The 27341-nt window shown below is 42.0% G+C and overlaps 1 protein-coding gene across 6 annotated transcripts in view; it reads left to right on the top strand.

Moving 5' to 3' along the window:
- Nucleotides 1–27341, top strand: part of dnajc13 (dnaJ homolog subfamily C member 13) — a 33835-nt gene extending 6494 nt beyond the window's left edge. The window contains exons 3-57 of one of the 6 annotated variants that reach the window (XM_078281311.1): nucleotides 920–995; nucleotides 1682–1831; nucleotides 3368–3409; nucleotides 3506–3706; nucleotides 3795–4001; nucleotides 4535–4630; nucleotides 4883–4974; nucleotides 5192–5358; nucleotides 6233–6312; nucleotides 6409–6578; nucleotides 6681–6713; nucleotides 7427–7526; nucleotides 7647–7754; nucleotides 7897–8052; nucleotides 8154–8210; nucleotides 8322–8443; nucleotides 8693–8768; nucleotides 8954–9049; nucleotides 9135–9275; nucleotides 10861–10875; nucleotides 11807–11889; nucleotides 12344–12497; nucleotides 12708–12811; nucleotides 12915–13074; nucleotides 13181–13243; nucleotides 13377–13478; nucleotides 13666–13770; nucleotides 14026–14228; nucleotides 14397–14481; nucleotides 14604–14758; nucleotides 15109–15154; nucleotides 15265–15419; nucleotides 15549–15750; nucleotides 15869–15984; nucleotides 16124–16202; nucleotides 16283–16418; nucleotides 16918–17102; nucleotides 17577–17651; nucleotides 17755–17874; nucleotides 18362–18757; nucleotides 18841–18954; nucleotides 19039–19155; nucleotides 19441–19618; nucleotides 19734–19825; nucleotides 19914–20013; nucleotides 20142–20216; nucleotides 20303–20415; nucleotides 20515–20684; nucleotides 20808–20850; nucleotides 20933–21106; nucleotides 21206–21385; nucleotides 21838–21978; nucleotides 22085–22228; nucleotides 22319–22418; nucleotides 26188–27341. In XM_078281311.1, coding sequence (XP_078137437.1) covers nucleotides 920–995; nucleotides 1682–1831; nucleotides 3368–3409; nucleotides 3506–3706; nucleotides 3795–4001; nucleotides 4535–4630; nucleotides 4883–4974; nucleotides 5192–5358; nucleotides 6233–6312; nucleotides 6409–6578; nucleotides 6681–6713; nucleotides 7427–7526; nucleotides 7647–7754; nucleotides 7897–8052; nucleotides 8154–8210; nucleotides 8322–8443; nucleotides 8693–8768; nucleotides 8954–9049; nucleotides 9135–9275; nucleotides 10861–10875; nucleotides 11807–11889; nucleotides 12344–12497; nucleotides 12708–12811; nucleotides 12915–13074; nucleotides 13181–13243; nucleotides 13377–13478; nucleotides 13666–13770; nucleotides 14026–14228; nucleotides 14397–14481; nucleotides 14604–14758; nucleotides 15109–15154; nucleotides 15265–15419; nucleotides 15549–15750; nucleotides 15869–15984; nucleotides 16124–16202; nucleotides 16283–16418; nucleotides 16918–17102; nucleotides 17577–17651; nucleotides 17755–17874; nucleotides 18362–18757; nucleotides 18841–18954; nucleotides 19039–19155; nucleotides 19441–19618; nucleotides 19734–19825; nucleotides 19914–20013; nucleotides 20142–20216; nucleotides 20303–20415; nucleotides 20515–20684; nucleotides 20808–20850; nucleotides 20933–21106; nucleotides 21206–21385; nucleotides 21838–21978; nucleotides 22085–22228; nucleotides 22319–22418; nucleotides 26188–26285 — 6748 coding nt within the window. In that variant the 3' untranslated portion in view covers nucleotides 26286–27341. Of the gene's footprint in view, nucleotides 1–919; nucleotides 996–1681; nucleotides 1832–3367; nucleotides 3410–3505; nucleotides 3707–3794; nucleotides 4002–4534; nucleotides 4631–4882; nucleotides 4975–5191; nucleotides 5359–6232; nucleotides 6313–6408; nucleotides 6579–6680; nucleotides 6714–7426; nucleotides 7527–7646; nucleotides 7755–7896; nucleotides 8053–8153; nucleotides 8211–8321; nucleotides 8444–8692; nucleotides 8769–8953; nucleotides 9050–9134; nucleotides 9276–10857; nucleotides 10876–11806; nucleotides 11890–12343; nucleotides 12498–12707; nucleotides 12812–12914; nucleotides 13075–13180; nucleotides 13244–13376; nucleotides 13479–13665; nucleotides 13771–14025; nucleotides 14229–14396; nucleotides 14482–14603; nucleotides 14759–15108; nucleotides 15155–15264; nucleotides 15420–15548; nucleotides 15751–15868; nucleotides 15985–16123; nucleotides 16203–16282; nucleotides 16419–16917; nucleotides 17103–17576; nucleotides 17652–17754; nucleotides 17875–18361; nucleotides 18758–18840; nucleotides 18955–19038; nucleotides 19156–19440; nucleotides 19619–19733; nucleotides 19826–19913; nucleotides 20014–20141; nucleotides 20217–20302; nucleotides 20416–20514; nucleotides 20685–20807; nucleotides 20851–20932; nucleotides 21107–21205; nucleotides 21386–21837; nucleotides 21979–22084; nucleotides 22229–22318; nucleotides 22419–26187 lie in introns of all 6 variants that reach the window. The other 5 variants (XM_078281310.1, XM_078281315.1, XM_078281314.1 and 2 more) reach the window with 5 other exon arrangements.

The following is a 27341-nucleotide window of genomic DNA, read 5'->3' as shown; positions in this document are numbered from 1 at the left end:
AATGCTATGAATTGGGCAGAAATGCCAACTGAAACTGTTGGCAATCAAGCACACACAGACGTGCCTGCCTGCTCACACACGCACACGCACACACACTTGCATGCACATGTCACTCAGCGTTAAATGCAAAATTGAATTTTGGACTTCCTTCCTACTGTGTGAGAAAGTTCCACAAGTTGTTTCAGAATCAAAGGGTGACTCATTGAAAAACTGTTAACGTACGATAAGTTGTGACCGTTCATTTTAAAGTCACTGAGATGCCTAATGTGGTAAATGCATACAAAGAGTAGCAATTTCTCAAGCAGTAAGTACTATAAAAAAATCATAGCTGCATTGCTTAAGCCTGGTATTACATGTCATTACTGAATGGTGAGAATTAAGGCTGCATGGTAATGACTTTCAATGCAGCTAACTGTCTGGCTATCACAGTTTTGAAAGTGGCAGTTAATATTTTCTCATCTTTTCACCCTGTGTGTGTGCCTTACCTCAACCATTACCTCATAAAATGTCTGGAAACTGACATAATAAACCTGTATGAGGATGATATCGTCACTTAACCAAGCCACAGTGACGTCACCTATCCTTGACTCATCATTAGCTTACGGAGGGCTACAAATGGACCCTTTTCCTCGCACTCCATCCTGCAGACGTAATGGAGCTTTATTTACGTAATGAGATATATTTGGCCCATTGGGAATCTTGAGATCCCAAGTTATCAGGGCTAACTGGCTCAGTTAGCTTTGCTTCAGCTAACCCCCACATGTTTGAAGGACCGCCACACATTGAGCCTTCTTCCTCATATTCACTGCTAATGTTATGCAACTGCTTGTGCTGTTGTAGTGTTGCTGCCATGGGCAGCAACACTACATGATGTGATGGGTAGGCTGTGTTTCTGACTCATCCCATCTCTGTGTTCCAGGTACAAGCGAGTCTTCTCAGTGGGGACGTATGGCATTACCACTTACAACCCTGCCACGTTAGAAGTAACAAATCAGGTCAGTGTATATGCAGCCTGTCGTAGAGGAACTCTGTCATTCAGGAGCCTTTTCTCCTCTATAGCTACCAGTGCCTCACAGGCGCTTGTGGCATGTGCTGTTCTTAGTTCTTTGATGTGACTAATGAAAATCCATTTGAAGCACATTGCTCTTTTGCTAAATGCAGAAACGCAGTAATTTTCACAAGCCTTTATATGCACATAGAGCATGTCTTTACACTGAATATGACATGAAACATGTTGTAATCAAGACCCATTAGACATGAAACCTCACTTTTTAACCCCCTCAGTCAAGACAATGGCTGAACAGAAAATAGAATCATGGTTTAAATCGTTTATTACACATTGTTGTAACTGTTAATAATATACAGTATTTGTCAGCAATTATAACTTCTCTTATAAAAACATAGTTTATATCCTTACAACTGTGTTTTACTATTTTGTCATTCATTACCTGTTCATACATTAGCCTCTATTTACGGGTGCCCACAGGAGTTACAATAGTTAACGAATACATTAATAAACACTTTATTATTACTACGTAATGTGTAATCAACCATTTATTAAATGTTTGTATACTGCTTATAAATGCAAAAAAGGGGATTTAAAGTACCATAACATATTTTTTTATGTTCAAACTGCTTGTGTGTGACTATAACTCTGTGTTATTGCTGTCTGTGGTACCAGTGGCCTTATGGGGACATCTGTGGTATCGGTCCAGTAGGAAAAGGTCAGGGAACAGAGTTCAACCTTACATTCCGCAAAGGCAGCGGCAAGAAGTCTGAAACACTCAAGTTCTCAACAGAGCACCGGACAGAGCTGCTCACAGAAGCACTGGTGAGGACAAACACTCATCAATTCACCCCCATCATTCACAATGACTAAACAGACCTCATGCACATATTTATTAAAAGGCTCTCAAATGTGGTGTTTGATGTGGCTGATCCACACTTTTTAGTTGTGTCACAGCTGCACATTTTTGCTGTGTTGTTGAAGGATTAATGTACGATGCACTGTTTGGGAATGCAGTGCTTGCAAATCACAGGCCCTTTGACTCACTGTAGGTGCTTATCAGAAACGTGAATCAGCAGATAGTTTGTTACTGTGAAGAAATAAACTCATTATGCTGATGTGTTCTAATGGCAAGGAGGAGGAGGTATTTCCCCATAGAACTAATTAAATGTTCTTATGCGTCGGCTGTCCGATAGTGTGGCAAAAAGCAGGCCTTTCCATTCATTTTGAATGGGGATAGTGCGTTTAGGCTGCTGGAGGGACAACACAGCGGGCCTGCGCAAAGTTGAGACCGACTCAACTTTTGGAAAAACGCAACCCCACGTCACGCTGCAGTGGCCAATCATGTAACCGGCGACCGGTGTGGTTTGAGGCGGTGTGAGAAACCCGTACAGTAAACAGGAAACATCACTGCCTTTATTGTTGCCGCAAAGTTTTAAAACACTGCAAGCGTAAAAAAACAAACCACAAGCACTGAACTGCCCGGGAGTTTGTGTAATAGCTTAATGTTTCCTGCAATAACAAAGCACTCGCTATGTCTCGCTGGTCTCTTTTCTATCTCTCTATCCTGTGAAATAAAGCTGCCTTTAAGTGCGGTTGGAAACGTCGAAATCTATAAACGATCTGACGGAAAACAGTGATTGTGAAATATAAAGTCTATTTGTGCTTTGTTTGGCGGTTAAAGGGGAACTATGCAGGTTTTTTTTTAGCTTAATTTACCTTAACTGAACAGCTTCGGAGTCATTGGAATGGTTATATGACTTTTTTTGAGTTGAATGGTGGTCGTCTCGCTCCCCCCTATTGCCTGTGAGCGGAAAAACAACTTCGGCCGGCCTCAGCGTCAGGAAGTATCGCGTGACATCAGGTCTCGCGATGTAACGAATTGCTTCACGGCACTACACACATACGCCCATTCAGGAACCGTTTTTCACACTATTGTCATGGCTGAGCCGGCTAAAAAGAAGCAGAAAGCTAGGAAAGCATTGTCGGAGGAACAGAGAAAGAGGAAACGGCAGACTGACTGAACGAGGAGTCAGACACAAGTAAACATAGGAACTGCCAAATATCTATTCTGAAGCTGTAGGGGGAGCTCTATAGAGAAAACTGCGAGCAAAAAGCGAGAAAACGGCGAAGAAATGGCCAAAACTGCATAGCGTCCCTTTAAAGAACACAACAGGACCTCACATACAGTAAATGGGCCAATTCATTGACACTCCCCCTGCCACACCACCATCGCTTTTTCTTGGTGTGAATGCCCCGTAATTCTGCTTAGCACAAGTGTTACACGGGAATGATTTAACAGCTAGGTGTGTATGTTGGCACTAAATTAAAATATAATTTCCTTATTTTTCTTATTCACAGAGATTCAGAACAGAATTTTCAGAGGGAAAAATAACTGGCAGGGTAAGTACTGAGATATATAAAGAAAGATTATCCATTTCAGTATATGTTTCTAACTGTGGTGACATCAAAATGAATGTCTGTGCTGAACCCTTACAGCGTTACAACTGCTACAAGCACCACTGGAGTGACGCACGGAAGCCAGTGAGTTTAGAGGTGACGCCGGGCGGCATCGACCAGATCGACCCGCAAACCAACCGGGTGGTGTGTTCCTACGACTATCGTAATATAGAGGGCTTCGTCGAGGTCTCTGATTATCAGGGAGGATTCTGCATCCTTTATGGGGGCTTCAGCAGGCTGGTATGTATCCATTCTCTCTCTCTGTCTCTCTGTCTGTCTGTCTCTCTGTCTGTCTGTGTTAACATCTCCTTTTGCCTCTTTCTCTCAGCATCTGTTTGCCTCGGAGCACCGGGATGACATCATCCGCTGCGCCATTGAGCATGCTGGGAACTTCATCGGTATCATGCTACGACTGAGGAAGGAGACGTTGACCTTCGAGGATTTTGTGACCGACAGGTTGGGGAAGTACAGCTCAGACGACAGCATCACTTCACTGGCTGAGTTTGTGGTCCAGAAGATCACCCCTCGACACCCGGTTAGAACACTCTGCTTCTCCTTTTCCTTTCCGTGCTGTTTGGTAGTGGTTCTCAAAGTAAGGTCCAGGGACCCACCAGGACTCCTTTAACAGATTGTTACTACTTTGGTCTACTTGAAAAAACTGCAGCAGTTTCATTTGCTTGTTTGATATGAGACCCTATTTTTGAACACTCAGACAACGTCATTAAATGTTATTGGCACACCCTTAATACTCTTAAATCATCTAAACTATTATTGTATTGTATATATTAAATGTGTTATTACAGTTTGAGCTTTGCACCATACTCTAATGCTTTACTGCTAATATAATATGTGTCTTATGGTTACCAACTGATGCTTTGTGATGCCCAGTATTTTGATGAATTAGATGGTAATTACTGGCTTGACGTCACATTTGCAGTCTTTAGCAATGAAATCTAAAAGTATACACTGTTTCATTGCCTACTTCTGCTCTCAAGTTGTTTTTATTATTTCTTTCTACATGTGCTATCAATTTTGTAAGCATTATGACTTATCTTTGTCTTTTCCTAGGAGCCTATTAAGCGTATACTAGCCCTGACAGAGACTTGTCTAGTCGAGAGAGACCCAGCTTCGTACAACATAGTCACCATCAAACCCTTCGGAGAGGTATACACTTCGACGCCAAGTCATAAAAATTTCAGGCTGAAACATTCACACTCATTTTGTTATGTCGAGTGGTACTCCTGTGAAGATAAATGTTAATCCAACGGCCTGTCTTTGTTGTATTATGTATGAACTGCATCACTGCAAGTTAATAGCTTGGATGAAAGTCTGTTTGATATGAGTAAACTCTCCTTTCCCCGTCCCTCCCTCTTTTTTTTTTTTTGCTCACTTGTCCTCTGTCTCATCTCCCTTCAGGTATTTGCTCTCATCTGTGACGTAGACAACCCTCAGGTGTTTACAGTCGAATTCATCAGAGGTCAGATCCGAAAGTTTTCCTCCACAGAAAGGTACACAGACATACATCTGTCTTTTATGTATGTAGTGACACTACAGGCCCTGTGGGGTTATTGAATGTCTTTCTGTACTGTTGATTTCATTTACACAATGAGTAATTTGCTTGTGTGCATGTGTCTGCTGCATAACCTGTGTGCTCACTGTTCGTCCTCCATAAGACCGATCATTCGTAATGCATTTAGGTGAGTCTGTTTGTATTCGCGTCTGTAGGGACTCCCTGTTAGCCAGCCTACTAGATGGAGTCCGCGCATCAGGCAACAGGGACGTGTGCGTCAAGATGGCCCCCACGCAGCGAGGGCAAAGATGGGGCCTACTGAGCATGCCCGTGGATGAGGAGGTGGAGAGTTTGCATCTCAAATTCCTGGCAGCACCTCCTAGTGAGTCCAAGGCCTTTATCTCATTAAAATGGATGAACTTGAATCAGATTTCTTTATAGCATATGTTAAAGTTGGTTTAGAAAGTAGTATCCACTTTAATACAGTTTTTTAGCCTCGCTAGCAGCATGGCTCTTTTTAAGGTCGCTCGGTTGGTCCAGAAAAAAATATTTCAACAACTATGAATGGGAATGACATTAAATTCTGTACAGACATGCATGGTCCCCAGATGATGAATCCTCAATTGTACTTTGTTTGTAGTGCTAATTAGCAAATGATAGCATGCTAACATGATTAATGTAATACCTGCTGCTGCTGCTACCTCATGTAAGCATGGTAATTGTACATCAAAGCACCAATGGGCCTAGCCCCAGTTTGTGCCTCTCGTATATTACCATTACATTTGAGTCACAGAGCTAAAAATAAATATAACCGACCTTTGAAAAACCCAGAAGGTTGTCTAACAACTGCTGTTCTGAAGGTATTTCCAGAATCCACAAAAGACTCTTCTTAACCATCTGGGTAAATAAATATTCTGTCTCAAGTTTTTGTAAAACACAAGCAACATATTAATGAGTTATTTTAAGCAGGAGAGCTGGACTAGCTTCCCTCCCATTAGCAGCAGAGCTTCCAACATCCTTGCCACTGTAGCCAGATTTAGGTTGGGTGGGTTTAAAAAAAATAAAAAAAAAAAAAATATATATATAGATATTTTGGCCTCATAGTTGTAAAATTGGATGCTTAGTTCTGCGACTTGAATAAAGCGGTCATACATGAGGCACAAACGGTCTACATTGTGCTTAAGTACAGTATTTTAGTCTCTTTGAGGTGGTCTAGTATTTTGTTTAATTGTTCCATCCCTCCTCCCTTTTCTCAGATGGAAACTTTGCAGATGCAGTGTTCAGATTCAACGCCAACATATCCTACAGTGGAGTGCTGCATGCAGTAACCCAAGATGTGAGTGTGTTCAATAAATGTGATGTCTATCCATCGACCTTAGCTGGATCCACACTAGTTTCCCCGTCTTAATGCCTCTCTCTCTTTTCTCTTCAGGGTCTTTTCTCTGAGAACAAAGAGAAGCTCATCAACAACGCCATCCTGGCTCTTTTATCCCAGGAGGCCGAGCTGCCGGCTCTTAACACTGAGCTGGAGAGCCATTTCCAGGCTATTCGACGCTTGGTGGCCTCCAAGGCTGGCTTCCAGGCTTTCACCCAGCTGCCTAAGTAAGAATGCAGCAGTTATCCCACTGTACCTTCCTGCTTTTATTTCTTTAAAGTGTACTTTTTGTTGAGCTGCTGGTAACAGGCATGCTCTGTCATTCCAAGGTCTGGTCAAGTGTCTGGAGTCACAGATGCAACGTAAATATGAATCCATACATCTCAGTCTGCCCTTTTGCCTGTCTCTGTTTCTTATCTTTCTTAGCTGTCTGTCGATCAGCCTTCTCCTCTTTTATCTTTGTTCTGCTTTCATCTCAGGCTTTCAGACAGACAGTTCAGAAGCGAGGTTATGTCACTTCACTGTGTTCAGTCGAGCTGTCTGCCTCGATTTGTCTTGACCTTCCTCTCTCTCGACATCTCATACTCCATCTCTCTCCTAGTATCTGCTTTGCCCATTCTATCCTTTAAATATCCGTACATCGCAATATTGAAGAACCCTGTAGTCTTTCTGGGTCACTGAGATGTATGAGAGGAACTGTATTTACTACTTATTTGTTCCTGTAAAGCAAATGAGAATTGGTTTTCCTGAAAGATTCATTGCTAGAGTAGCTTGGTGTTAACCCCTCAACCCCAAGATCACTATAAATACATACATGGTTTATTTTTGCTTTAAGGAAAACCTCTTTAATAGTGTTACACTTAGTAGTTCAGTAGATGTGACACTTTATGAGAAATCAAAACAACAAGTCACTTCTGAAGCAATGAATTCTTTGTGTATCCAACCCCAGACCTCTTTTAAACAATACAATATTTGTATGCTTTTATATTCTGTTGTTTATGATCCTCAACTTTTTTAAGGTACGGCCGTTTTAGTGGTGTTGCTAAATCTGTAAATGTATGTTTGTGTGTTCTAGGTTCAGGGAGAAGCTGGGAGTAAAAACGGTAAAAGCTTTAAAAAGGAACAACAACAGTGTGACACACGCTGCTGTAGACATGCTCTGTGCCCTTATGTGTGTAAGTATCACCTAAACATCTAGACATCAACTAAATGCATACATATATATCAATCATTTATCACATTTGTCTTTTATCCTGCGGTTTGGCTGAGACCTTCTCTTTCATGTTTCTCTGCAGCCAATGCACGATGACTATGACCTGAGGCAGGAGCAACTGAACAAGGCCTCTCTGCTGTCCTCCAAGAAGTTCCTGGAGAACCTCCTTGAAAAATTCATCACTAATGTGGTACATTTCTTTTTATTGTCAGCTAGCTGGATGCAGAATTTGGAAATTCAGAAGTTGTTAAACACAAGTTGTCGGTATAGTTTCAAAAAAACCTCCTCGTGTCAATTCTTAGCTCTCATTCTCGTTTTTCTTTTGTTTTCAGGACCATGGAACAGGAGCTTTGGTGATCAGCTCCTTACTGGACTTCTTAACGTTTGCCCTGTGCGCCCCCTACAGTGAAACCACAGAGGGGCAGCAGTTTGACATGCTGCTTGAGATGGTTGCCTCCGATGGTCGCACCTTGTTCAAACTCTTCCAGGTAGTTGACTTGTGTGAATAAATCTTTCCGCCCTAATTATGATAGTATTATGACAAATCAGTAGATGCTTGTGTACTGAATAATGATGTTCTCATCTCCAGCATCCCTCTATGGCAATAGTGAAGGGAGCAGGCCTGGTGATGAAGGCCATTATTGAGGTAAGCCTTTTTGTGGGTTAGGTGGTTTACATTGTCAATCCTTTCATGATTGGATTGTCTTCAGTGTTTATGCTTTATGACGATAACCAACCTGTGTTTGTTTAAATTTAGGAAGGAGACAAGGAAATAGCCACCAAGATGCAGGACCTGGCCTTGAGTGAAGGGGCTCTTCCGAGGCATCTGCACACTTCTTTGTTCACCATCAGCGCTGACCAGCGGATGCTTACCAACAGGTCCAACCTCAATAAATCCACAAACTGACACACAGTGATTCTGTCTTTTGGACTTGTTGGTTCCAGCTGCTGTTTAATTCTCTCTATTTGCGGTTTCAAATTTCACTATACTCTTAACCAGAGAAACACTCATTGCATGTAACGGTAGACAAAGCTTCAGTTGCTACAGTAGATAAACAGAAAATGTGTTCTCTAACAAACTAATAACAAAATGGCTCAGCCACTTACGTGAGATTTTTTCTTTCTCAGGCAGCTAAGTCGGCACCTGGTGGGACTATGGACGGCAGAAAACCCTGTTGCCATGAACCTCCTAAAAAGGATACTGGTAAGGCTACAAACAGACCTTTTCCGACTTAAAAATATGTTATGCCTGTCCAATACTGTTGGCAGAAGCTATTAGTATAATGTGATACAGGCAAAGTACTGCAGGATGTAAGCCAAGGCTTTTCTCTGGCAGCTAAGGAACAGTTAAAGTCTTAACCCATTTCACTATGTCTTGTACGCTCTCAGCCAACAGGCCTGCTGGCTTACCTGGACAGTCCTGACCCAGTCCCGGAGAAAGATATGGACAGAATGCACATCCGTGACAACTTGAAAATCGCCACGGTATCTAGAGAAACAGAGTAAACAAACCGCTCAATAAGAAAGTATCTGCCATCTATAATTGTTTTATGTAATTTGTTTCCCACAGGACCAGCTAAATCGAAACAAGGTGCCCGAATGGCAGCGTATAGCCGGCAAAGCAGCCAAAGAGGTGGAGAAGTTTGCCAAGGAGAAGGCTGATGTAGTGTTGATGCACTGGAGGGATAAAATGGGCATAGCCCAAAAGGAGGTGAGGTTATATTTCCTTTGCAAAGATGCTGGGGGGCTGATTTCCCTGTTATCTATCAGACAAGGTACTGCTGCTACTGCTGCTGACTGTCTGCTCAGGTGTCTCTAACTGTTGCTCTTCCTGCTGATGCTGAACAGTACTGCAGAATCAGAGGCAAACTCAATAACACACTTTTCAGCTGCTGCTGTTATTTTGCATGCAGAGCGGCGCCAGCTCTGATGTTGTTTGGGAAAATGTCAAGATACAAAAACGTTTGATTTTTCTGCACCTTACATATATTGCTGTTCACAATGCTTGTGCACGTTTTCGTACATGTGTAACAGAGATTTTTTTCTTTAGCTAAGACAAACAGTTGTTTCCAGTACAGGCGTGTTTGAGTGTGACCAAAGTGTTATTTAAATTCAAAGGTCACCTTTCTTTTAAATAATACCTCTGTTACCCCTCTTCCACCAACATGAAACTGGTTCCCGTTCACATTCCTAATTTTGAACCATTCGGAGCCATTTAGACCAAAAATACATTGGTTTGTTTTCAGCTGGAAACAAAAAGATCAGGTTTTCCTTGACCTGAAGTGTGAACCGTGACGACTTCAGTGGGCGTGTCATTCTACAGGTTGGAAAGAGAGGATGGAGAAGGTCAAGTGAGAAATCTTCGGACAAAAAAGAACCTGCAGTGGTCTCATTATTAGTTGGTCCATGCTTGTTTATTGAAAAGAAAACTAATATCTGTTATAACAGAACAAAAGCTTGCAGGTCACAGGTAATCGATGCGATCCGCCATCTTGCTACTACGGTTTATTTCCGTTGGGCAGTGTGCAACGCCCTCTGTTGATGACATCCTTGATTACAATGGTTCTGCTCAAAACTGGTGGAAACGCGGGCTGGTCCGCTAGACAACATTAGGTTCCAAGAATCCGGAACGGAACAGCTTCAAGAACCAGAGCTAATTTGGTGGAAAAGCGGTATGTTAGGATGCAAATTTGGTGACAAGTTTGAATGTCACAATTGCACATAGTCGGTTTAAAGAGTTTCAGAGTGAACCTGTGTGGGTCATTCTTATAGAAAGTCTGTGGGTGGGACGAGGTTGGCGGTGTCATTTTAACTGTTAAATAAAACCTTGAGCCTCTACTGTCTGCTCTTTCACATTTCTACAAACTTGAACTCAAATCTACTTCCAAACAAAGCTAAAACCTCTAAACGTACTTTATCTGAATGTCACCCGGCTTCCTTTTTCTTTTCTACACTTTTGTTTTGAATGACTCAAAATGGCTGATCAACTTCATATTTTGATTGGCTTGCTTTCACTGAATATTCCCTAATCACACTTCATGTATATCTGTTGTTGGCAAGTAATCTTGGAAAATATATTAATCTAGTGGATTGTCAGCTAATAAATCCAAAGGATGTACTGTTACATTTAGTTTTGTATGTCAATCTCTTAGTATAATGTAGTCTTGTGACCTGTGATCCTTTTTTTCCCCCGATTCATCTCTGTTTGACCCGAGGAACAATAATCTCTCTGTGTTGTATCTGCCCCACCCTTCCCTTGTCTTGTGTGGTTTCTCTGCTGTCAAACAATGCAGCAGGACAGAAATAACCTGGTAAGTAGGCCTGACCAATGGGATCCATGCTCTTTTCTTTCCATCTTTTCTCTCGACCAAACCATTTTTCCATCTTCGTGTGACATATTGGGTGTGTTTTTTTTTAAATTCAGCCAGGCGATGATTTATTATCATCTACACGGGATTGCCGTATGTCTTCAAATAGATGCAAGAAAAGAAGAAGTTGATATTACATTATACAGTAGACAATAAAAGCCAAAATTTGAACACACATTTTCCTGCCCTGCTGTCAATAGAGAACTTGTACCTGTAGTGTTTTGTCAATAGAGGACATGCACCTGTAGTGTTTTGCCATCAGTAAATAATGACCACATTTAGTTTGAGACGAGTATAATTACCATAAACGGGAGGACCTTTGCCAAGCATCCTTCAAGGCCTCTGGAACTGTATTTGACATCGCTCCCACCATTTTTAACTATGCAGGGATTTTCTGTATTGTTTATGGCACCAAAGACAAAACATGTTTACCTTGCAAGTGAATTCTGCAAATTAAGGTTGTTATGCTTGAGTAGCAGCATCCTCTTGAGAAGCAACAGATTAATGAGAATAGTGATCATAATCATCGCCCAGCAAGAATTACAGAACACATCTAATTTTGGGATCCCACTTTGGTGTTTGTGTTTCATAACATTGTTTTCTATGTTGGTGTGATGATGACATTGGTTTTCATGGGTGTTGTGTTTTTTTTGTCCTAATATCTGGCTTTCTCCATTCTTAAACATTTTTGTTACATGTTTCTTCACACCTGTGTCATTCACGTCATTTCTGGAGTCCTTATGTAAAATATTGCTCATGTTGCCATTTTAACTTCACAGCTGTCTTTGTGCCATACACTTTAAAAAGACAAATATTGAATGGGGTTAAGAATAATTTGAAGCGGTTCCTCAAAGTGTTTTTGCTTTGATTTCAGAACCCAAACCAAAAGCCTGTCATCCTGAGAAAGAGACGCCAGAGAATAAAGATTGAAGTCAACTGGGAGCTTTTCTACTACAGGTACAACATGGCCCCATTGAGGGATTAAGCCACATTCTAGCTATGTTGACCCCATTGTCTGGCACATTTGTGGTGCTCATCCTGATCCGATTCTTGAAAAACTGAAAAATGACATCAAAGAAAGGCTCTTTTATAGAGTTTTTTTTTATTTTTTTTTATTGAAAATTATTTAAATTTAACAATATATTAATGTTTTAAAGTACTTAAATATATAATAAGTAAACCTAAGTCACCTAGCACATAACTACAATAAATAACATTTACACTATTAACAAGTAACAACAAAATAAATGTTGAGTTGATATGCTAACTAAACCAGCTTCAAACTTTAGCAGTTATGTTTATTGTTTATATGTTTGTTTTTTTACATCATATCTGTCTGGCTTAGGGACACTTATTGTAAGACACACAGGGGATTTAAGTCATGAAACTGCTTTTTTGTTCTTTTTTTAAGATTCCAGCTCGACCATGCACGGTCCAACCTCATCTGGAACCTGAGGACGAGAGAGGAGCTGCGGGACGCTCTGGAAGGAGAGATGCGTGCCTTTAGCGTGGACCGTGAGCTCGGCAGTGCCACCGTCATCTCCTGGAACCACCAGGAGTTTGAGGTTTGTGCTCAGCTGGAGCTCAGTTACACTCACTGATGTCTGGATCTCATTTGGTTATAACCATCAATATTTGTGATACAATGGCGTTTTGAGCCAGACTAGACTATTGTGATAATTGAATCCCAATACAGGGTTATATAAAGAAATACAGGGTTATTTCTGAAACTAATACACTGAGCAAAATTTGTCTGTATATATTGTTGTTTACAGGTGAAATATGAGTGCCTTTCAGATGAGATTAAGATTGGGGATTATTATCTGCGTCTGCTGCTTGAGGAGGATGAAAGTGACGAATCGAATGCCATCAAGAGATCGTAAGACTACATTACAACAACCCTAACCACCTGCACTAATATTATCATTCTGTACTGAATCCAAAAAAGATGATTCATGCTTCTCGCTCCTTTTTCTTCTTAGATATGAGTTCTTCAATGAACTCTACCATCGCTTTCTGCTTACACCAAAAGTTACGATGAAGTGCCTGTGCCTTCAGGCGCTTGCTATAGTCTATGGGAAATGCTACGAGGAAATTGGCCCCTTCACAGACACAAAATACATTGTGGGCATGCTGGACCGAGTGAGTACAAATTGTTACTGCAAGAACTAATACTACGTTGCAAGTGTTTTTATGTTGTTTTTTTTAATTCATCCTGAAATCCCAAATGCTCTCCTGTGGTCTCCAGTGTACAGACAAACTGGAAAGAGACAGACTCATCTTCTTCCTTAACAAACTCATTCTGAACAAGGTAAGCTATCATAAGCAACAGCACCTCGTGCCTGTTTGTTAATCACGTCTCTCTCTCTCTCTCTCTCTCTCTCTCTGTCTCTCTCTGTCTGTCTGTCTGTCTTGAGTAATAATTCTTTTTTTTTGTTCTGCAGAAAAATGTGAAGGAGGTAATGGACTCAAATGGAGTGCGTATATTGGTGGATCTGCTCACCATGGCCCATCTGCATACCAGCAGAGCTACTGTGCCCCTACAGGTAAAAACATGGCTATAGCTTTTGAGTTATAGTACGTGAAAATAATATCTTTATTGATTTGATCAATTACACGCAACACTAGATGTTTATGAGCCATAGATGAGATTTAATTTAACGTTGAACCATGTGTAAAAATCCTAATTAATCTGTCTGGAGTGTCAAACAGAGGATCTTTTAATTTCCATAGAGCAACGTGCTGGAGGCATCGCCAGACATGAAGAGGGAGAGTGAGAAAGAGTGGTACTTTGGTAACGCAGACAAGGAAAGAAGAGGACCTTTCAGTTTTGAGGAGGTACGTGATCTTCTTAAACTGTCAAGCACCGGGACTTCCCCAATTTAAAAAAAAAATAGAGCTACATCTAATACCTGCAAAGAACAAGTTATCAAAATGTAATCAAACAAAAAGTTATTTTCTTGATTTTTATTGTCCTCTCGTAGTTGCTGCACTTTATTGTTGCTTCTTACTTTCTTCTGCAGCAGCCACAGTACTCATCTTTGTGTGTTTTTTTTTTTTTGGTTTTTTTTAATTAAACTTTTCCTCCTCCAGATGCAGGAGTTTTGGAGCACGGGTGTCCTGACAGCGAAGACAAGATGCTGGGCTCAGGGGATGGATGGCTGGCGCCCTCTGCAGGCCATCCCCCAGCTAAAATGGTGCCTCCTGGCCACTGGACAGGCAGTAATGAACGAATCCGACCTGGCTACACTAATCCTTAACATGCTGATCACCATGTGCTCCTACTACCCCAGCAGGTGGGTAGAGCAGAAATACTTCTGTGGTTGTATGTCCAGAAAATACCTCCTCTTTTATATGGACTCATGATATCATTCCATTAAGCAAAGGAGTATGTGTGATGATTTTTGGTTGAAACATTAAACCATTAGGCCATGACTATACCTGTTTATTTACGTTTTACTCAGGGACCAAGATAATGCCATTATCCGTCCTTTACCTAAGATCAAGAGGATGATCAGTGACAATGCTTGCCTCCCTCACATTGTCCAGGTATCTGCACAATCTGATTTAGTTTTGTTTATACAATGGTGTCATATCTATTTTGGTGAATTGCTGAATTAAATAAAATCACATGTTGACGGTCTCCCATCGTTTTTCTTTGTCCTCGCCAGCTGCTGTTGACCTTTGACCCCACCCTGGTGGAAAAGGTAGCTAACGTTTTGTACCTGGTGATGCAGGACAACCCTAACCTGCAGCGCCTCTATTTAACTGGGATCTTCTTCTTCATCATGATGTACACAGGCTCCAACGTGCTTCCTGTAGCAAGGTGAAATCACTGACATTCGCATATTGTGCAAACATTCTAAAGTTATCCCCAAAAAGGTTTAAAGAATAGTCATTTTTGAGATATTTTTTTTTATTTTTATTGTCATGAACTCATGATGACTGACAGTTTAATTATTAACACCACAATGACTTAAAACCTAAAAGTGTTTCCTTGTTCTACATAATAGTAATAATTCCATTGACATTTTACCCTAACAGCTTGTTTTTCAGTAGTTTGAGCTTGGCTTACACCCTAATGTGGATGTGATGGAAAATTAGAAATAAAACATTACACATTAATAACATGCAGTGTTGATATTGAGCTCTGAGACATTCCTGTGATTTCTTAAGGTTCCTGAAGTACACACATCTGAAACAAGCCTTCAAATCAGAGGAGGTAAAGTTTTTGATACAGACTTGTACCATACAAATTACAACAGATTGTATTTTATGAATCAAACCTCCTTTAAAAAAAATAACAACTTGTCTGTTGTGCATCCTCCCCAGTCTAAGGGTCAGGACATAGTGCAGCGTAGTGTTCTGGGGCCGGTACTGCCTGAGGCCATGGTGTGTTATCTGGAGAACTACGAGGCTGAGCGCTTCTCAGAGATATTCCTTGGAGAATTTGACACACCTGAGGCCATTTGGAGCAGTGAGATGAGGTAGGTGTTAGTCTCTATCATGTCTAATTAGTGTGCTTTAAAAGGCAATGTAGAGATATTTAGAAGTGCAGCAGTAAAAGTCAGCATTTTGGTTTTATAGACATTGGTTGTATTTTAACTCTGTTTCAGGCGCATGATGATCGAGAAGATAGCTGCTCACATAGCTGACTTCAGCCCCAGGCTGCAGAGCAACACGCGTGCCCTTTACCAGTACTGCCCCATCCCCGTGGTCAGCTTCCCTCAGCTGGACAACGAGCTCTTCTGCAACATCTATTACCTCAGACATCTGTGTGACACCATCCGCTTCCCCAACTGGCCCATTCGAGATGCTGTAGGGTTTTATTTTTTTCCCTTATTTATCCAAGCTTGTATTTCCTTATCAATGTCCTGCTTGGGTTTTCTAAGAAAGGCTTCTTTAACGTTTTGATGCACCACCATTATCTCGACAGGTAAAGCTGCTAAAGGACACCCTTGAAGCGTGGAAGAGGGAGGTGGAGAAAAAGCCTCCCTCTATGTCTGTCGATGATGCATACGAAGTACTCAACCTCCCGAAAGGACAGGGGCAGTGAGTGGCCTTTGATTTGTTATCACTTGTTACTGTTCGTCTTGTATCCAGACTCATCTTTAGTAGCAATAATCATGGATTTTGTTGTTAGATAATTTACATAGTAGGACTCAAGAAATATCGGCTTTTCTGTCTTCAGGCATGAGGAGAGTAAAATCAGGAAAGCTTACTTCAGACTGGCGCAGAAGTACCATCCAGACAAGAACCCTGAGGGCAGGGTATGTAGTACAGTCATTTCTGACACAATATGTATGTATAACTTTTATCCACATATTGCATTTAAACTTGTATCTTTCAGGACATGTTTGAGAAAGTCAACAAAGCCTACGAGTTCCTTTGCACAAAGTCTGCCCGTATCTTGGACGGCCCCGACCCAGAAAACATCATCCTTATCCTCAAGGCTCAGAGCATCCTGTTCAACCGACACAAACAAGGTATGCAGATAGATCACCTTTCTTTCATTTTGTTCTTTCTTCCTATACATTTTGAAAGTGTACAAGTTCAGGGCACATGTTTCAGAAGTAAAGTGAATTATGGGTGAACATGTTGGTTAACCGTGAGGAGCTCGGAGTAGAGCTGCTGCTCCTTCGCGTCAAAAGGAGCCAGTTGAGGTGGTTCGGGCATCTGGTAAGGATGCCCCCTGGGCGCCTCCCTAGGGAGGTGTTCTAGGCACGTCCAGCTGGGAGGAGGCCTCGGGGGAGACCCAGGACTAGGTGGAGGGATTATATCTCCAACCCTGGCCTGGGAACGCCTCGGGATCCCCCAGTCGGAGCTGGTTGATGTGGCTCGGGAAAGGGAAGTTTGGGGTCCCCTGCTGGAGCTGCTACCCTCACAACCCGACCCCGGATAAGCGAACGAAGATGGATGGATGTTGGTTATTGAGATGTTTAATCGATACTGCTACTCCTCTCTTTTTTGAATGTCTATAAACAGAACTGGAACCTTACAAATACGCCGGTTACCCCATGCTCATCAAAACAATCACAATGGAAACCGAAGATGAGCTGCTATTCTCCAAAACATCCCCTCTCCTCCCGGCTGCTGCAGAACTGGCCTTCCACACCGTCAACTGCTCGGCTCTTAATGCAGAGGAGCTGCGCCGCGACAACGGCATCGAGGTATACACACAGTCACAAATCCTGAAATACCAACCAGTCTAAATAAAACACTATAGCTGTCCACCTACAAGTGGACCGGTGCACTGTGGGGAACTGTGATTGAATAAATCAGTGTTTCTCAAATGGGGTTACGCGTACCCCTATGGGGTACTTTGGAGTACTGCAGGGGGTACGTAAAATTATTTTTAATGTTCCTTTTAAAGAATACCAGTCATGCAAAAGTCCTTAAATAATTATACACTATATTTATGAATGGCTTTAGTGCTTGTAAACATGTAAAATGTAGCATATAAGTGTTCAGGTTTCAGTTTAAGTGTTGTTGTTTTTACAGCTAGGCATTTTTTTTCTACCAAAATAGTTTTGTGCTGTTTAGGGGTTACTCAGATGAAAAACATATTTCAAATGGGGTACATTATTGAAAAACGTTTGAGCACCACTGCAATAAGTGATCCACCGTTTACTGTATTTAATCAGGTGTTGCTAGATGCTCTCTCTCGGTGTGTTGCTGTGTTAACCGCATCCAGCAAGCCTAGTGACATGGCTGTACAGGTAAAATGAGTCTTCATTCACCTGTAGTCACCTTTCCGAGATGAGTACTGTACTGCTTGTAATGATTTCTATAACACGTTTTCAATATTTGAATGTGCCGCAGGTGTGCGGGCACATCTGTAAGTGCTACAGTGTTGCAGCCCAGTTTGAGGAATGCAGGGAAAAGATCATTGAACTGCCCAACATCATCAGGGACCTCTGTCACATCTTGTTCTATGGAAAGGTAAGAACCTTGCAACCACAGGTTTAATTTATTTTTCTGAGTTCTCTGTCTATAATTGCAAAGAAAATCTTCCATGTGTACTATTTTTCAGTGTAAATGTCATTGTTAGATTATCCGTGAGATCTCAAACCATATAGAAAATATGCCAGTATTCTCGCATTTTAGAGGCTTTATTTCTTTATTTATTGATGATTTTCTCTAATTGCTTTACTGATGTGAATAAAGATGCAGTTGCATCTTTTGCACAACATATTTAAATATTTATATATCATAAAATAATGATTGAATATGATACATATTGAAATGTAAAAGCTCCTTGAGGCCACCACTGTTACTCTTGGCAAACATCTTGCTCGTTTGTGGTCTCATTATTTGCTAATTATTTAGACATTATTAAATGCTACATGTAGCGCCTATGATGTTTATGCTTTATACTTGTTCTGCAACAAGACAACTTCTGGATGTTCTCTCCCTTGCCTCATCTCAGGGCCTCCCGAAAACTGCCGCCCTGGCAGTGCAGTGCGTGAGCTCCTTCGCGGTGGATTTCTTCCTACAGACCCATCTGTACCACGCTGGTGTGCTCTGGCACCTGCTGGTCCACCTCTTCAACTACGACTACACTCTGGAGGAGAGCGGCGTGCAGGCGAACCAGGACACCAACCAACAGGAGGTTGCAAACAGCCTGGCCAAGCTCAGCCTGCTAGCTCTCAGCCGTCTGGGAGGCTACACTCAGACACCACACCCCCCGGACGGTAACAATCCTGTTCCAGAGACCAACGGCATTGAGGGCACACCTCCAGAGAACCCCACCATCCGCAAGAGCTTAGCAGCCATGCTGACACCATACATCTCGCGGAAGCTGGGAACAGGATCTCCATCTGAGGTATGTTGAGGGTTATGTCAAGCTCTTACATACATGAACCCCCAACACCTAGCTGAGTTCCACATGACATGCTGTGCATTTAGGTCTTGAAGCTGCTGAATAGCAACTCGGAGAACCCGTACTTGATCTGGAACAATGGAACCCGAGCCGAGCTGCTGGAGTTCCTGGAGGCTCAGCAGGAAGGAAACATCAAGAGGGTATGAACAACATATATATCATATGATGTCCCAGTACAAACAACATTAAGTTATTAATGCATCCTCTCAATGGTCTCTTTATAGGGAGAAAATGATAAAAGCTTTGGTGCAGAGTTTGTGTTCAGTGATCACAGCAAAGAGCTGATCGTTGGGGAGATCTTTGTCCGCGTCTACAATGAGCAACCAGCTTTTCCTCTTGAGGTGAGTAGAAGAACATGATAGTATTATTCAAACTGCTTTATTAAATTTGTTTATATTGTTTGCCCTTTCTCATCAGTCTGAATTACATTATGACAGATAGCATCTTGAAACAGCCATTATCATTATAACTGTGATTATTGACAGTAGCATTGAGTTAAAATTAAAAAAAATATATATATTTGTAGCATTTTTGTCACATTTAATAGTCTTTTTGGTTTATTTGCAGTATAAAATAGACTTTAAACCTTTTGTAATGCTCTAATGTGTTACCATCTCTGTTTTTAGTACCCAAAAGCATTTGCAGCCAGTCTTCTGGACTACGTAGGCTCCCAGGCCCAGTACCTCCACACTCTGCTGGCCATGAGTCAGAGTAACAAAGTAGAGTCCCAGCAACATGCTGAGAGGCTCCGCTTCGCTGAGATGGCTTTAGAGGCTCTCCGCAATGTCATCAAGAACAACCCAGGTGAGATGAGACACTTCCTCCAGTTCAACTCTTTCTGAAGAACCTGTTGTTGTTTTATTTAGGTGTGTTAATGTTGGAGCTTCCTTTCTAAGCAGTTCTCTCTGTATGATTCCAGGTTCGGAGTCGGAGTGCATCGGCCATTTCAAACTGCTCTTCTCTTTGTTGCGGGTTCATGGAGCTGGCAGAGTACAGCAGCTGGTTTTGGAGGTAGAGGTTCTTGGTCCTGATATCTAATTACTGTGGTTCCCCAATGTCGATGCATTTTGCATTTTACTCATATTGGTTTGCTCTGCAGGTTGTAAATACGGTGACGTCAAACCAAGAGTGCGTTGGCAACATTGCCGAGTCGCTGGTGTTGTCCAACCTTCTGTTGCTGCTGCACTCACTCCCCTCCAGTAAGAAGACATTGTAAAACAGAAAACCATTCACTGGCTTACAATTTGTGCTCTTTGCAGCCTTTTATATACTTATTACAGTGTTGTATGTATCTGTTGACTAAAATGTTTTTTTTCCCATCATTAAGGCAGGCAAATTGTGCTGGAAACCTTGTATGCACTGGCTTCCAACACAAAGATAGTCAAAGAGGCTATGGCCAAAGGTCAGTGGAATTCAGTTTTTTTTCTTTTGCGTATTTATGTGAATTCTGAGCACACAGATGCTCATGTTAATCTGTTTGTTCCCCAGGTGCTCTGATCTACTTGCTAGACCTCTTCTGTAACTGCACACATCCCCAAGTTCGCACACAGACTGCAGAGCTCTTCTCCAAGATGACCTCAGACAAGCTGGTCGGGCCAAAGGTCAGACTGGACAGATATAAACAGAAAAATGAAAAAGATATATTAATAATTCCTGTCCTCACGTTATCGTGTATCATTATATATCCTCATCTCTGCCAGGTGCGTCTAACGCTGATCCGTTTCCTTCCTGGTGTGTTCATGGACGCCATGCGAGACAACGCTGAGGCAGCAGTGCACATATTCGAGGGAACGCACGAGAACCCTGAGCTCATCTGGAATGACAGCTCAAGGGAGAAAGTGTCCACCACTGTCCGGGAGATGATGCTTGAGTATGACAGAAGCCCAATTCAATACCCTATTTAACCAGTAGCTAGCTGAGTAGTCAAGAGAGTGACATGTTTGACATATTAGAACATCCTGACTGTCTAATATCATTCTTTACATTTTTCCAGGCACTTTAAACAGCAGAAGGATAATCCTGATGTGAACTGGAAAGTAAGTGCAATAATATATTACTTAAAATAAAACAGTTGTGTATGATTTAATGTGGCAATACATTCTTGGTTTGTGTGCACAGTTGCCAGAGGACTTCACAGTGGCTTATGGAGCAGGACAGGGCGAGCTAGAAGTTGGTGGAGTCTTCTTGCGTATCTTTATTGCTCAGCCAGGCTGGGTGCTTCGCAAGCCTCGAGAGTTCCTGGTGTCCCTCCTGGAGACCCTGACTGAGCTGCACGAGAAAAACAACCCCAATGTGAGCTGCCTTACTGAGAAACGCAAACAGTATTTGCTATTTTCGCTTATTCAGCTGTCTTACACTATCAATTTCACTTCATCCTGTGATCTCCTGCAGGGTGAGGCCCTAGAGACGGTTACTACGGCAGCAGTATGTCTGTTCAGCACACAGAGCCAGCTGGCCGACCAGGTTCCTCCTCTGGGTCACCTGCCTCGCGTCCTAGCAGCACTCAACCACAAGAACAACGCTGTGCCCAAGAGCTCCATCCGCCTCATCCACGTGCTATCAGACAATGAGGCGAGGAACTAAACACAATATATAGACATATATTTATATTCATTTTTAGTTTTCAGGACTATTCATTAAAGGGGCTCTACATCGATTGGTTGATCAGTTGGAATGATGAGGAAAGATGCTGCATTATGCAATTGTAGGACCCAGAATTGTAGGACCCAGTGTATATGGAGCTTGACCCATACTGGGGACTACAAGTTAGAATATATTTCAGACTCTGCTACATCAATTTTGATCCTTTTTCTCTCTCTCATTCCCTAAACGTTAGGGAAGTACAATACTAAAACCCTGAGGGCCACTTTAAGGATTCACACTCGAAGAGCCCAGAGTTAATGTATTCAGAATATTCGCAGTCACACTCTGCTTTTTAAGATTTGCCAACAAACAGTGTGTCTCCTTTCTGCGCTATGACGCACCACAATTCTTAACCAAAGCTGTCTTGTGTTTTTTTGTAGCTGTGTGTGCGCTCCATGGCTTCTCTGGAGACTATCGGCCCCCTCATGACTGGGATGAAAGCTCGGGCAGACATGGCCGGATTAGCTTGTGAAGCTCTAAACCGCATGTTCCAGAAGGAGCAGTCAGAACTAGTGGCCCAGGTAAACTGTCACCGTTATTATTCATTTGATTTTTTTTTTTTATCAACGTCATGTTTGATGACTAGGTAAAATGAATAACAATGTATTTTATTAATGAACTGAACAGGCTCTCAGAATGGAGCTGGTCCCATACCTTCTGAAGCTATTGGAAGGAATCGGCCTAGAGACATTAGATAACCCTTCAGCTACCAAGGCCCAGATAGTGAAGGCTCTCAAGTCCATGACTCGCAGTCTGCAGTACGGAGAACAGGTATGATGGGAATACATGACCCGCCTGATAATCCATTAAAACCACTGAATGATTAGTACCGTTAATTGATTGGCAATCACTGCTTTGCAGGTGAATGAGATTCTAGCGAAGTCCTCAGTGTGGAGTGCCTTCAAAGACCAGAAACATGATCTTTTCATCTCAGAGTCTCAGACCGCAGGCTACCTGACTGGTAAAGTATCTCTATTTTCTTAACCTGCTATTTAACACTCAGCATCACAACACCTGACATTTTCTTAACAAGCAATTATTCTTCTGTCAGTGTTTAAAAGGTAAGTCTCGAGTGCCTTTCTCTTAACTGTTGTTGAATCTTTATGCTTTGCTTTATCCTAAAAACCACTTTGTGGCTGACTACTCACTTGTGCTTAAACCCAGAGACCCTTTCTGTCTCCATGTCCTATAACTTCCTGGCTCTGCCCTTCCTCTTTGTCCTCCACGTTTCCTCCTCAGGGGTATCCACTCCTTCTCTCCTGGCCGCCAGTAGCCCACTGCGAGGTGGGCTCTAGACTCCTAAACTGGGCCCTCACAGCCCTCCTCTCTCTTGCTCTGATGCAGGTAGACTTTGACCTCGCTCCTACTGCCATTCCTTGCCTCTTTACCTCCATCTTTGACCCACACTTAATTTTCCATTCCCACCTCTCCATCTTCACAGTGCTGAGCATAATGTCATACCATCGTCATCTCCATCCACCAACTACTTTTACTTTTTTAGTTTCAGGAATTAACTAAAATGTCCTTGAAGGTTGATCATTTATACCCTTGTGCATCACTAAGAACATTTTAGGATTTTTTATTTTTAATTGTTTCGATATTTTTGGCTGTGTTAATGTATATGGCATAAATGTTGGCAGGGGTGTTTTTTTTTGTTTATTTATATATATATTGGAAGTTAAACCTCAGCTCCTAAGTCTATAATAAATTGTGTTGCCAAAATACAGACGCTCAGACCCTTAAGGCCCGGACACACAGTGCCGCTAATCGGCCGTTGGACAGTCTGGCGAGGTCAGTAACTCGAGTCTGTTCGGTGTGTTCCGTGCTGTCGTCCGTCTGAGGGGCCGTCGTCCTTCATTTTGGCCGATTTGACATGTATAATCGGTGGGGCGGGCACTGCCGGCAGTCGGACTCAAATGACCCATCTGATTGGTAGAGTGCTAACCCGGAAACGGGGAGCAGAATGAGCGTGACTAGAGTCTCTCAAAATCTGACGAAAATCTTTTAAACTGACCTTTGTTGATCTGAAATGAAGACAGATTCAGCAACTGCACGACCTATTTCTCACTTAAAATGTTTTCAGAAACACGTTTCAGTGAACTATTTTAGTACAATATTAGTATTATTAGTAGTATTCTGAACAGGCCGCCATGACAGTCTGTCTTTGAATTTACGGAGAAATAAGACCCATGTGACGCGTTCGTCCAATCAGCTGCCGGTTTTCATTTTTGGGTGACAATACAGATCAGCGCCGCCTGCTATTATTACGTCTCGTCGCTTTGGTGTGTTCCGAGGCACTTTTTTGACCAATTTGGGGAGACTGGTCAGCCCAACTGCCTTTTTTGCCGACGTTTGGCCATCGGCTCTGTGTGTCCGGTCCTTTTAAAGGGGTGATGGAATGCAAAACCGATTTTACCTTGTCATAGTTGAATAACGACAGTTCGGTGGGTAAATAGGACATACATAGAAGCTCAAAATCCCATTGATACCCCTTTACTATGCAAATCTCACATTTTTAAACTGCCGCTGAAAACAGGCGAATCTGAACAAAGCTAAAAGTTGACGTAAGCATCTCAACTCCTAGTCTTTGTCACGCCCCAACATTTGTATAGGCTACACCACTGACCTGAGGTCAGCTTAGTCTTCTGAATCTGGCTAGGTCATGCAGATCTCCAGAGGTCCGCTATTGAATTACTAAATTCACTTCTGAGACTTTTTTATGCGAGAAATCAACAATGTACAGGTCAAATATGGGCCGTTTTACAAAAATGAATGGCTAATTGCAAATTTTGTCCGACTGCGTGTCGCAGTTCAGCAGGAGCTCAGCAGGCTACGTGACAGCGGCCGGTGCTGCCTCGCTGCCCGGCGTGTCCTACTTCATAGACTCCGGCTCGTTGTAAGCTAGCTGGATCTCTGTCACGAAGGGAAGCCCGCGGCGCTCCATACCCGCGCAAAGTCACCGTTTCTGGGTTACTGGACTACAAAATGCAGAGGCCTTGATGGAGCTCCAGGGCCTGCAGCTAGCCGCGATTCGTAGGCTTGAAGGGACAGTAGCAGCTAACGAAATCCCTAATGTTCACAAAAATGCATTAAATTGAAATCGGACACCATTGTTAGCTTTATAAGACCTTGGGGTAGATGTTATATAAGTGACGTGACGAAATTAAAACTGTAAATATACTTTAATTATGCCGAAAGTGAAGCTAACTAGCCGTGATCTGTAAACATAGGATTGAAGGGACAGTCGCAGCTAACGAAACCCCTAATGTTCACAAAAATTAATTAAATTCAAATCGGACACCATTGTTAGCTTTATTAGACCTTGGGGTAGATGTTATGTAAGTGGCGTGACGAAATTCAAACTGTAAATATACGAAAGTTATGCCGAAAGTGTAGCAACGATCTTTTTCCCCTGATTAAATGGGACACACAGCCTAGCTTGCAGCTCCGGAGCTCCGCGGAGCCCCGAGCCCCGGTCGTCCAGTAACCAAGAAACGGTGACTTTAACTGGGTATGGAGGTTGCCGCTTTCTCGTCAGACTGTGTGGAGCTCCTAGAGTCCGACACGTCTTACTAAATTTGCAATTGGCCATCAATTTTTGTAAAACGGCTCATATTCGAGCTTTATATAGTTGATTTCTCGCTTAAAAAAGTCTCAGAAGTGAATTTAATAACGAAATAGCAGTTTGCAGTGTCTGAAATATGAGACCTGCTGTCTCGTCTCCAATGTGTTTCTATGGGGTTCGCTCAAACCAATCAGCGCACAGCTCATCTAAATATTCATGAGCATACCATATTTGGAAGAAAAGCTCTTGTTCCAAATAGAGCCATAGTCACACTACCCTGTGAATATGGCTCTATTTGGAACAAGAGCTTTTCTTCCAAATATGGTATTCTCATGAATATTTAGATGAGCTGCGCGCTGATTAAGGGCCTAATAAAATAGCATTCGGGCAATTTTCAGCCCAACCAATGTTACATCCCCTATTAGGAGACCTTAAGGAACAGTGTAAAATACCCTATATAATCATTCTATCACCCCTTTAAGGACAAAAATGCCCCCACTGAAACCCATTAAAACCACAGTTTTGGATCCAATGGCCATTTCAACATAAAATAATGCATTCTATTATCATTCTTTCTATCAGGCTTTCAGTCTAGACCCCTGGCTTCAAAATTATGTTTTTTACTATTTTCCACCAGATTGAGACATTTTCTCATGGTTGCCCTGTGGGACAAATACATGCTATTTTCCTGGTTTTCACTAGGGGCGTTGCTGCTGTATTATGGAGCACTGCAGTGTTAGATGCAATGCATCTACATCCATGTTGTTGCAAATCATTGATATTCCCCAGACAGAAAATAATTACATTTTTGTGGGGGGGTTTCACAACCGTGGAAGTATGTAAACAAACAAAAAAATTCTGAAAATAAATATATGGTAGTTATGGTCAGGACTGAAGTTGGTTAAAAGATTGAACTCTGTGAAAGTGGAAAATAATATTAATATATAATTTTTTAGCGCACACATTTCTGACCTCAAAGGATACCAGAGCACCTTTTTTAAAGGGATGCACAAGGGTTAAAATACTGCTGTCAATGTAGCGATCACTCCTCCATACAGTAGTTGATGTCTTTTAGTTTAGTACATTATTGTAGCTCACCAGTGCTCCAGCTATCCTGCCCAGTCACACCTGTTCTGAATCGTATCTATCTTCCGGTCACCTGTAGGTCCAGGAGTAGCAGGTTACCTTACAGCAGGAACTGGCACCCCGGTAATGCCCAACGTCCCACCCCCTGTGGACAACGACATAGGAGACCAAGGCTGATGGACACTCTCACAGTCACGCTCAGGCACCCAGACTGCCCTGCAGCTTCACGGCCGCAGCTCAGAGAGGGACTGTTCAGCTCCCAGACGAGGGGATGGAGAGGGAGAAAGACGGAGGAGAGCGGGCCGTCTTTGACCATCACCAAAATCTCTGCAACACCTTCTCCAGTATCACTCTCCTCTCCCCTTACAAATGGCACTCAAGTCTTCATAAACACTTTGAAATTGTTTTAACGGATGACCACATTTGTCTTGTTTCTGTGCTTCTTTTCTTGTTTCTTCCAATGACACACAGAAGAGGTTACATTTTGTATGTAATATATTTTTTACTCTAGATTTTGTTTTTTCATGACATTGGAAGACTGAGGTGTGTTATACTGAAGGTTAACTGTCTCTTCTCTATTACCTTATTCCTCTTTATCATATTCTGATTGGCTACACTTACCCTAAATCCTGAACAGAGGATTCTTGGCCTTGTTTGTGACGCATTTGTGCACAGGACCTATCTTACATAAACATGTAATTTACTTGTCTATATAATGGATTCTCATACGGCAAAGGGAAAAATGTTAAAATAGGAAATCAGAAGATGTATGTTTATGATTTCTCTTTCCTATTTCTCTACAAGAAATTGTCACTTGAACCCTCGGAGGGATGCTGACCTCTTGTCTGGTTTGGTCAAGTCCTGTTCAATCCAATCTTTCTAAGTTAACACAGATCCGCTCTCCAAATGTCCAGCCTCTTATTCCTCTGATCTTAATTCATAGTTCATTCTGCTCTCTCTTTGAAGGCTTTTAAAGTAATTATCTCCCCCCCCAGAATGCAAAAAGCACTAGATTATTTATAAGTGAATAATAACCACCGGAAATGAGCTTCTGTTAAGACATGACGAATGATGTTGACTCTGATTATGAATCTATGTGAAAGACTAGTGCAATTTGTGAAATGTTCAATGTAATATTACGTATATAAACTTTCTATATTGAATGTACATTTTAAAAAAAATCAGTCGCACTTGTACATAAAATTTTAAGAATAAAAGGGAATCCACAGTGTT

The sequence above is a fragment of the Sander vitreus genome, chromosome 22 (assembly GCF_031162955.1).
Source record: "Sander vitreus isolate 19-12246 chromosome 22, sanVit1, whole genome shotgun sequence".
Lineage (NCBI taxonomy): Eukaryota > Metazoa > Chordata > Actinopteri > Perciformes > Percidae > Sander > Sander vitreus.
This window is presented reverse-complemented; position numbering and strand designations above follow the sequence as displayed.